The following is a 10,737-nucleotide window of genomic DNA, read 5'->3' on the forward strand; positions in this document are numbered from 1 at the left end:
CTCTGGATGGCCTTTCCTTCAGTGTCTGCTCCACACTTTGTCCCCATATTTCCTTTAGACATGAGCAATTAAAAGAAACTCATATAAGAAGAGATAAAAGGGGATTAGTTCTTCGTCAAGAAGTAGCAATGTGAAAATAATTTTTATTTGCCAGACAAAATTGTAGTCTCAGAGATTTACTGCTAGAATTAATCCTTTAAAGCTGTTTCTGAACTCTGGCTGGCTGGTTCAACTTGGCTCTTCTGGCTCAAACTGCTCTCCAAGCTGACTAATTCAAATTCTCTTCCCTTGACCTCTGACTGAGTTGTTCTACAAGAAAAGAGTACTATATTGAATATATAGGGAGAGAGTGGGCAGCCTTATCTAGTCCCTGATTTTAGTGGGATTGCTTCAAGTTTCTCTCCACTTAATTTTCTGTTGCCTACTGTTTTGGTGTATATTGCTATCGCTATATATAGGTGTGGGGACTAAAAGGGGGTATAGGGGAAAGAGGGGGGAGGGAGGATATCCCACATCTGGCCAGAGTTCCTTCTGTGCTCTGGGCAGGCAGACATGGGGGAGGGGGGCTGCCAGACGCTTTCCACTCCACCATGGGTAGGCATTTAAGCCACTGATCCTACTAGACAGGGGGTGGACAAGGGGCAGCCCCCAAAACCAGGGTTTTAGGAGAGAGGGCTGAGGCAAAGAGGTTCCCACGCAGGTGAGAATAAGTGTAGCAGACCTTGAGTCTAGGAGATAGTTTATGGTTTTAGAGCTTTATTGTAGAGAGGCAGGGAGAAAGGAGAGAAGGGAGAGAGGGGAGAGAGAGAGAGAGAGAGAGAACAGCCATGGCCAAAGGGAGACAAAGGGGAAAGGGAGAGAGAGAAGAAAGGCTAGAGAGTAAGAGGGAGAGAGAGGAAGAGAATGAGAAGAGGAGAGGAGAAAGTAAGAAGAGTATAAGGGGAGTAAGTGGAGTAAGAGTAATAGAGCAAGAGAGTGAGGAGGGGCCAAACAGCCCTTCTTATGGGGTGCTGTTATCTTTACTGTTGCTAGGTAACTGGGGAGGAGTTTAGTCTAAATTTCAGAAGCTTGGGACATTGCCTTCAGGACTACTAGCCATGCTTGTCTTGTGGGGACTGTGAGGGGCGGTAACTTTGACAGGAGCCAGGGACCAGGAGACATGAGAGAACTCCTGTCCCGTGTAGGTGAATTATCAACACTGGGTCCCAGGGTTCTACACCTCAGCTCAACTGGAGACCAGACTGTCTGTATATAGCCCAATGCCCCACATCTAGGTATAGACTTTGATTTCCTGATATTTCAAAGAATTTTAATAAAAACTCCACCAGAAAACTCCTACAGATGATAAACAACTTCACCAAAGTGGCTGGATATAAAATTAACTCAAATCAATAGCCTTCCTATACTCAAAGAATAAACGGGCTGAGAAAGATATTAGGGAAATGACACCCTTCACAAGAGTCACAAACAATATAAAATATCTTGGTGTGAATCTAACCAAACAAGTGAAAGATATGTACAACAAGAACTTCAAGTCTCTGGTTAAAGAAATTGAAGATCACAGAAGATGGAAAGATCTCCTATGTTCATGGATTGACAGGATTAATATAGTAAAAAAAAAAAAAAAAAAAAAAAAAAAAAAAAAAAGGCCATCGTGCCAAAAGCAATCTACAGATTCAATGCAATCCCCATCAAAATTGCAACACAATTCTTCATAGAGTTAGAATGAGCAATTTGCAAATTTCTTTAGAATAAAAAACCCAGGATAGCAAAATATTCTCAATAATAAAAGAATTTCTGGGTGACTCACCATCTCTGACCTCAAGCTGTACTATGGAGCAGTAATGATAGAAATGGCCTTGTATTGGTACAGAGACTTGCAAGAAGATCAATGGAATAGAATTGAAGACCCAGAATTGAACCCAAACACTGGTGATCCCTTGATATTTAACAAAGGAGCTAAAACCATCTAGTGGGAAAAAGACTGCATTTTCAACAAATAGTGCTAGTTCAACTGGAGGTCAGCACCTAGAATAATGCAAACTGATCCATTCTTATCCACTTGTACAACCCTCAAATCCAAATGAATCAAGGACCTCCAGATAAAACCATATACACTGAAACTACTAAAAGAAAAAGTGGGGAAGAGCCTCAAATACATGGACAGGTATTTAAGAAAGGTTCCTGAACAGAGCACTAACATCTTATGCTTGAAGACCAAGAATTGACAAATGGGACATCATAAAATTACAAAGCTTCTGTAAGGCAAAGGACAGTGTCAATAAGACAAAAAGACCACCAACAGATTGGGAAAAGATCTTCATGAATCCTATATCTGATAGACGGCTAATATCTAATATATAGTAAGAACTCAAAAAGTTAGAATCCAGAGAAACAAATACTCTATTAAAAATGGGGTACAGAAGTAAACAAAGACTTCTCAACTGAGGAATACCTAATAGCTGAGAAGCACCTAAAAAATGTTCAACATCCTTAATCATCAGGGAAATGCAAATTAAAACAATCCTGAGATTCCACCTCACACTAGTCAAAATGGCTAAGATCAAAAACTCAGGTGACAGCAGATGCTGGCATGGATGTGGAGAAAGAGGAACACTCCTCCATTGCTAGTGTGATTGCAATCTGATATAACCCTTCTGACTTCTATAGTCTTTAGGATAACACAGCCCACCGAATCACATGGGCTAACAGAGACAGAAATGGCAAGCACTGGACCTGCATGCATCTGCACTAGGTCCTCTGCCTATATGTTATAGATCTTTTGTGTTCTTGTATAACTAACAGTGTGAGTGAGTGCATCTCTAACTCTTTTACCTGCTCTTGAGACCCTTTTCTTCCTATTGGGTTGCTATGTTCAGCCTCAGTATGAAGCCTCTCACCTTGTCTTTCTGTATATTGTTTTGACCAGTCTGGCTGTCATCTCTGAAAGACCTGATGTTTTCTGAAGAAGAAATGGAGGAGGATGGTTCTGGAGGAATAGGAAGGTTGGGGGAAGCTAGGAGGTATAGAGGGAAGAGAAACTTAAATTGTGATATATTGTATGAGCAAAAAATACACTTTTAATAAAAACAAACATTAAAAAGAAAGAAAATACTTAATTCTGGTGTGGGGAATTGCAGACTGGTCTCCAGTCGAGCTGAGGTCTTAACCCCAATGGTCATAATTCACTTATATGACACGGTAGGCATTCCCTCATGCTCCTGGAACTCCAGCCCCTGCCTAAGGTACCACCTCCCACAGTCCACACAAGAGTATGGTCAGTAGTCAAGTAGGCAATGGCCCAAGCTTCTGACCTTCAGGCTAAACTCCTCCCCAGTTACCTAGCAACAGTGAAGACCATAAAAAGGGGTGCTCAGCCCCCACCATGCTCTTTTACTCTCTCTCTCACTCCTTTGACCTCTTACCTCTCACTTCTCTCTCCTCTTCCCTTTCTCTTTGTCTTCTCCTCTCCTCTCTTTCTCTCTAGCCTTCTCTCTCTCCCTTCGCTCTTTCCCCTGAATTTCTATAATAAAGCTCTTAAACCATTAAAGCTCTTAAACCATAGAGAATCTTCTCTCTCTCTCTCTCTCTCTCTCTCTCTCTCTCTCTCTCTCTCTCTCTCTCTCTCTCTCTCTCTCTCTCTCTCTCTCTCTCTCTCTCTCTCTCTCTCTCTCTCTCTCTCTCTCTCTCTCTCTCTCTCTCTCCCTTCTCTCTTTACCCTGCATTTCTATAATAAAGCTCTTAAACCATAGAGAGTCTCCGCTCCTTCAAGTTCCGCTGTGCAGTCTGGGCAGTGTTGTGAACTGCTTCTCCTATTCCCCCTCTCCTGCAACCCTGGGGCTTTAGAAAGGTAGCTCTGGGGGGGTCCCTGGTTGGGGGCTTCTCCTTTCTCTACCCCCTGATGTGTGGCTCAGGCATGCTCACCTGGGGACTAGTAGAAAAGCACCTGGCAGTCTCCCTGTGTCTGCCTGCCCAGAGTACAGGAACTCTGGCCAGACATGGCATATTTTTCCTCCCCACTTTCCCCCAGTGCCCCCTGGGCCCCCCTTTTATTTTGTTCCCAACATTCTGGGACATATAACTTTAGTTTATTCTAAAGCTAAGACCCTCATATGAGATCATAGGCTACTTACAAGCTGTGAGGTGAGGTGACTTGTATGTAGTTTTTCATCTTTCTCCAAATGAATAGTGTTGGCTCAGAGACATCCCCCAAACCATCTTACCTCTTGCTTCTGAGTGCATGCAGCTGTTGCTATGGCTACATTATGACATAGGAACAACTATCCCTGAATTCACCAGAAAGAGACAACATTCATGGACTGAGGACCTGCTACTCAGATGGACTAGGAACAACTGAGGTGCCTTTTATTCCCCTGGGTAGTCCAACTAAACATCCTATTTCTGACATATATGTAAAAGATCAAATCCAGACATGCTTGATCCAGCTAGATTAGATAATCCAGCTGTGATTTTTGACAATGGTTCTGGACTGTGTAAAGTTGGAATTTCAGGAGAGATTGAACCTCGTCATGTCATCAACTCTGTCGTTGGGCACCCAAAATTCAACATACCATCTGCAAGATCTAATCGGAAAAGGTACTTTGTGGGAGAAGAAGCTCAGTGCATGTACGATGGCTTATATCTACACTATCCTATTGAGCGTGGACTGGTAACTAGATGGGATGACATGGAAAAACTGTGGAAGGACCTTTTTGAGTGGGAGCTAGGAGTGAAACCCAATGAACAACCAGTTTTCATGACTGAGCCCTCCTTGAACCCACAAGAAACCCGAGAGAAGACCACAGAAATAATGTTTGAGAAATTTAACGTGCCTGCCTTGTATCTTTGCAACCATGCAGTAGGAGCCTTGTGTGCTTCTGCCTGTATCACTGGGCTGGTCCTGGACAGTGGAGATGGGGTCACCTGCACTGTTCCCGTCTATGAAGGCTACTCTCTGCCTCATGCTATCACCAAGCTATATGTGGCAGGGAGAGATATCACAGAACACCTCACCCGACTCCTTCTTGCTAAAGGTTACACCTTCCCCTGCATCCTCAACAAAGCAGTGGTGGATGATATTAAAGAGAAGTTATGTACTGTCTCCTTGGGCTACAAAGACACAGAAAAGAATTTTCAGCAGTTCCTAAGAAAATACACACTGCCAGATGGGAACACTATCCAGATGAGTGACCACCTGTGCCAGGTGCCTGAGGTTCTTTTTACACCTGACCATCTAGGCATTCATGATTTAGGAATCTCAAAAATGGTCTGCAACAGCATCATGAACTGTGACACTGACATCCAGGAGAATCTGTTTGCTGAGATTGTGCTTTCTGGAGGTACCACAATGTTTCCCGGGCTTCAGGATAGACTCCTGAAAGAACTAGAAGATCTGGCTTTTGAGGGAACACCTATCAAGATCACAGCTTCCTCAGACAGATGTTATTCGGCTTGGATTGGTGGATCTGTCATGACAGCCATGTCAACATTCAAGCAGATGTGGGTTACTGCTGAGGACTTCAACGAGTATGGGCCATTTGTGGTTCAAAGAAAATGCTTTTAAGGACCACCGAACTCTGGGAACTACTATAAACACAAGATGACAAGGAGTATTAGTGGGGAAGTAAACATCATTCCTTGGCATTTAATGAAATAAACAAATAAGCTGTCACTGATTTCGTGTTTTAATTATTTATGCTCCAAAAGTAATTTTATTTTATTTGTGTGCCCAAGTGTATGTATATGCACCACACAAATGCAAGGGCCCTTGGAGGTCAGAAGAGGGCATCAAATTCCTTTTCCTCGGAGTGATTGTGATTAACCAGTTTTGGATGCTGAGGGACACACTCTTGTTCTCTGCACTCACCCTTTAAGTCATCTCTCCAGTTATCCAAAGTTTGTTTTTATTTATTATATTACATATACCTTTCCTCTATTATAGGTCTCTTTAGTGTGTTCTTTATTCAACAAAGAGCATGCAAATTGTTCAAATGAGTATTTAGTAGGTGTGCAGTAAAAGGTTCTGGGACCTTAAGCATAGAAAGTTGGTTGATGAATCCTATGAATCTGTTTCAAATGCGTTCTCCTAAAACCTAGTGCACAGTACACACAAAAACATCGAAGAAAACATTGGAGCTTTTAAATGAAGTACAAGTAACAATACTGCCCTACACCTTCCTATGGATCAAAACATATTTTGAATTGATTTCTACTGCTGTTTTAAGAAGTGAGGCAACTAAATAGGTGGGCTCATAAATTCCCATTAACTTTAAGCTCTATAAAAGATTAACTATCCTCCCAGATGAATAGTTTTTGTATTAGTTTCAAGGATAGTGATTTCATAATTTTCTTAGGAAGTAGAATGCTAGAAATAGATAATATATTCCAATGAAGTAACTATTGAATAAATTATATATAAATACTTATTTTCAGTAACTATGTATTTTCCACAAATATTATGGAGAGATGCAGTAAGAATCTATTCCTGTAAAGAAAACAATGGCATTTCTGCTATCATAGGAGTAAAAATTACATACACATATAATTTTGCTTATTTTCATATATAAATATAAATTAACACTTATTTCATATAATTATTTGGAGAGAAGTTTTAAAGTATGCGTTTTCTGGTTTGCTTTCTATTGCTGTGATAAAGGACTGAACAAAGTAATTGGTGAAGGAAGGGGTTTAGTACATCTTACAAGTTAGCATTTGCATCAAGGAAAGCCAAGATAGGAGTTCAAGATGGAAACCTGGAGGCAGGAACTGAACCATAGATCAAAGAGAAACACTAATTAATGGCTTGCTCTTTCTGGCCTGCTGAGTTACTTTACTTATACAGTAGAAGGCCACCTGCTCAGGAATGGTACTACCCACAGTCATCTGGGCTTTCTACAGAAAGTAGCAATTCAGAAAATGGCCCACCAACACACCCACAGGGCAATCTTATAACAGCAATTCCTGAAGCGAGGTTTCCTTTTCCTAGGCGAGTCAAGTAGCCAACTGATGCTAAGTATGAGAGTAAGCATCATGAGTTACTAATTACTTTTGAATGGGTTTTTTTAAAGTACAGTATAGTTTTTCCTTGTTTAAGTTCTTTTTCAGATTATCTGTAATAAACACAAGTTTGTTCTCATAGATAAGGCTTTAAATCTGAAAACTACTGGTTACCCTCATGGCTTTCATCCTACTATTGCATCAGTGGGCATGTTTCATATCAATAGTTATCATTTCTCACAAGGTTTATGGCTGAATAAGCCTGTTGAGAATTATTCTTCTTCAGGAGCCTGTTTATTGCCTTGTGGTACTATGAAAGCTAGTCACCAGGAAGAAAGTTCATGGGTTAGTCCCAGTTTTATTTTCTCCTGTGCTATCCATTTGGTGTCCTTGGCAGTAAAGTATTAGCATCAAAATCAGCTATGCAACCAAGAGTAAATATCCACAACAGCTTGTATTGATGGAGGAAAACTAACTTATTATTTTGTTAAATGGGCATACTATTAAACAAAATGGGTATAATATCAAATGGCTTTCTAAATATTTAACGTTATATGCATATATTAAAGTTCTCATTTTCTAAGAGAAAATACTTTTTATAGTAAATAATAGATAATACAAAGACCCATAACTGGTGGAGGTATAGTAAATAAATGACCATAGAGTACAGTCCTAAATAGCACATCTTTATAACACTTTCTACAATCAAGGATCATAAAGCATTTCAAATGAGGGGATGAACTAATTTTAGGATCCAAAGGGCAACTTTAGATGCAATGCCCTACAGTGGTCACAGGGAACTTTTAGAGTCCTCCTCCAGTGGAAAGACAGGACATCACATGGAGGGATGGGGTTGCCATCCCAGAGTCAAAAACTCTGACCCAGAATTGTTCCCATCTAAAAGAACTGCAGGGACAAAAATGAAGAGACTGAGGGAAAGGAGGTCCAGTGACTGGCCCAAATTGGGATCCAGCTCAGGGAGAGGCCTCAAGGCCTGACACTAATACTGATGCTATAGTGTGCTTACAAACAGGGGCCTATCATGACTGCCTTTAGAAAGGTACAACAAACAGCTGAAATAATCAGATGCAAATATTTTCATCCAATCAATGAACAGAAGCTGCTAAACTGTATGATTGAATTAGGGAAAAGCTGGAAGAAGCTGAGGAGGAGGCTGACCCTATAGGAAGACCAGCAGTTTCAACTAGCCTCGACCCCAGGGATCTGTCACTGAGCCACCAAAAAGGCACCATATACCAGCTTATATGAGGCCCCCAACACATATACAGCAGAGGACTGCTGAGTATAGATTCATTCAGAGAAGATGCACCTAACCCTTGAAAGACTTGTGGCCCCAGGGAGTAGAGAGGTCTGGTTGGGCAGGGGATGGGGACATCCTCCTGGAAAGGAGGGGAGGAGGTGTAGAATGTGGAACAGTTGGAGGGTGGACTGGGAGGGGGATGAAGACTGGACTATGAAAACAAAAGCATTAAAGAAGAAATAGGAAAAGAAAAAAGACCTAAAGTACACAGAAGATTGCTGTGAAATAGGGTCTTCTGGAAAGTATACCAGTGCCATTGATCATGACTGCTATTGTACTCTGCACAAGATCAAGTTGGTCAATATTCCATTTTGCGTGGGGTAAGAGGTTATGAGGTTATATCCTTATGTGAACGAAAATTACAGTTGATATATACTGGTGGATTGTTAATTTTCTTCAGGAGTATGGATTCTCATATGTTAGCCATGCTCCAGTGTATGACCATTCACCTGCTAGTATATGGGTATCACCAACCAGACTCAGTATGATATAAAAAATATATAAGTAAGAGGGCATGATGCTGATGAGAAAATATGGAAGAGGCAGATTCTAAGAACTGATAAGAGTAGATAAAACCAAGGAAACAGCATCTTCCAAACACATCAGGTCTGCTGCACTTATGAATTCACAGAGACTGTAGCAGCACACACAGGCATTCACAGGCAATGTATGGTTCTAGAACTGAAGGGAGGAAGTAGACACAAGCTCCCATCCATTATCAAAAAAAAAAAAAAAAAAAGTATCTCCAATAGACATCCCTTTGCAAAGGAAAAATTAGTTTCTCCAAAGAAATCTCTCTTGGTATATAAGACAAACTCAAAAGTAGGCTCAATGCCCAGTAATAGATGGCAAGAGCAAAATGAACTCAATGGTTTTTTGTAGACTTTTTGTCATGTAATGTTTTGGAAGGTTATTTTATTTTATTTGGTTTTGTTGTTGTTAATTTATTGCACTGGCCATTTGATTATATATTATGGTTTCTGATTGTGTGTTTTTATAGGTTTTTGGTTTGGTTTTGTTTTCTCCTATGTGAGTGTGTGGATGCGCATGTGTGTGTGTGTGTGTGTGTGTGTGTGTTTTGTTTTCTTTGTTTTTATATTTTTAAATTCTGTTCTTGTTAATTCTGATTCTTTTGTTTTGCTTTGGAGGGTTGTTTGTTTTGTTCTGTTTTGTTTTGTTTGGTTTAATATTTTCTAAATGCACAGAGATAAAGAAAACCTGGAGTTGGACAGTTAGGAGATAGGAAAGATCTAGGAGCACCTGACTGGGTAGGGGAAACCATGGTCAGAACATAATGAATGAAAAACTTTATTTTAATTAAAATAATATTCTAAAAGAAAACAAAAAAAATTGTAAGCTTCAGAAGATAGGAGTGCTGTGAAAATTTGTCCTCTAAACATGACTTGGCCATAATGTGTATTACTTCATGGCAGCTGAGGTTAGCCACGAGAGACCTGCACCAGTCATAATTTTATCATGAAAGTGGAGGATGAGTCTGTAGACCTTCACTGCCACCCTTACCTGATAAGTTATGGGCAATTGGTTCCTATGTTGCATGAGGGAGTGTTGCTTTTCTATAGGAGTGTAGCCTGTCACTAGTAGACACTCCATGTTTGAGTGGATAGTTCTCCAGATGTACACAAATGGAAAATACTAACTGGTCTCAGGGATGATGAGAAATAAGGGCATGATGTAGAGGTGATATTTCATCTATAAAACTGATACAATGTAAACATATACAAAGTTTTCAAGAAAGAAAAACTAAAACATAATTATGTTTCAGATTGAAGAAATATTGATAGATTCATGACAGTTGCTTTACTAGCAATATTTTGTCATGAAAAAAAAATTTAAGACTGCATAAAACTCAAGTCTAAATCAATCAAAGACAGTAACATAAAACCAGACCTACTTAATCTAATAGAACATTCAGTGGAGATTAACCTTGAACTTGTAAGTAAAGGAAACAACTTCCTAAACAGAACACCAATGGCTCAGACACAAAGGTCAAGAGTAAATAAATGGGACCTTACAGAATTGAAAAGCTACTGTAAGTCAAAGACACTGTCATCAGAACAAAATGACAGCTTACAGATTGGGAAATTTTTTTTCACTAACCCTACATCTGTCAGAAGGGTAATAACCAAAATGTATAAAATATCACCGTCAATGAGGTAACCCAGATTCATGGTATGTACTCAGTGATAAGTGGATATTAGCCTAAAAGCTCAGAATACCCATGAAAATAATAAAGGCCCAAGTGAGGGTGCTTCAATCCCACTTAGAAGTGGGGACAAAATAATCATGAGAGGCAGAGGGAAGGAGAGACCTCTGGGGAAGGAGGGGGAGGGGAAAAGTGGGGAAGGGACAGGGATAGGGAGACAGGAGAGGAGTACAAAGGGCCAGGAGAATAAATGGAA

At 40.3% G+C, this 10,737-nt stretch overlaps 1 protein-coding gene across 1 annotated transcript; it reads left to right on the plus strand.

Moving 5' to 3' along the window:
- The first annotated feature begins 4,321 nt into the window (after positions 1-4,321).
- Actrt1 (actin related protein T1) lies at positions 4,322-5,659 on the plus strand. The gene has a single exon (XM_021153712.2). It carries the CDS (start codon positions 4,433-4,435, stop codon positions 5,561-5,563), a length of 1,131 nt encoding a protein of 376 aa, XP_021009371.1. The 5' UTR covers positions 4,322-4,432; the 3' UTR covers positions 5,564-5,659.
- The last annotated feature ends 5,078 nt before the right edge of the window (positions 5,660-10,737 follow it).

This window comes from Mus caroli, unplaced genomic scaffold (assembly GCF_978045245.1).
Source record: "Mus caroli unplaced genomic scaffold, Mus_caroli_1 scaffold_5, whole genome shotgun sequence".
NCBI classification, from domain to species: Eukaryota; Metazoa; Chordata; class Mammalia; order Rodentia; family Muridae; genus Mus; species Mus caroli.

Coding starts and splice junctions, on each gene's coding strand:
- Actrt1 (XM_021153712.2), top strand. CDS start 4,433: ATGCTTGATCCAGCTAGATTAGATAATCCAGCTGTGATTTTTGACAAT.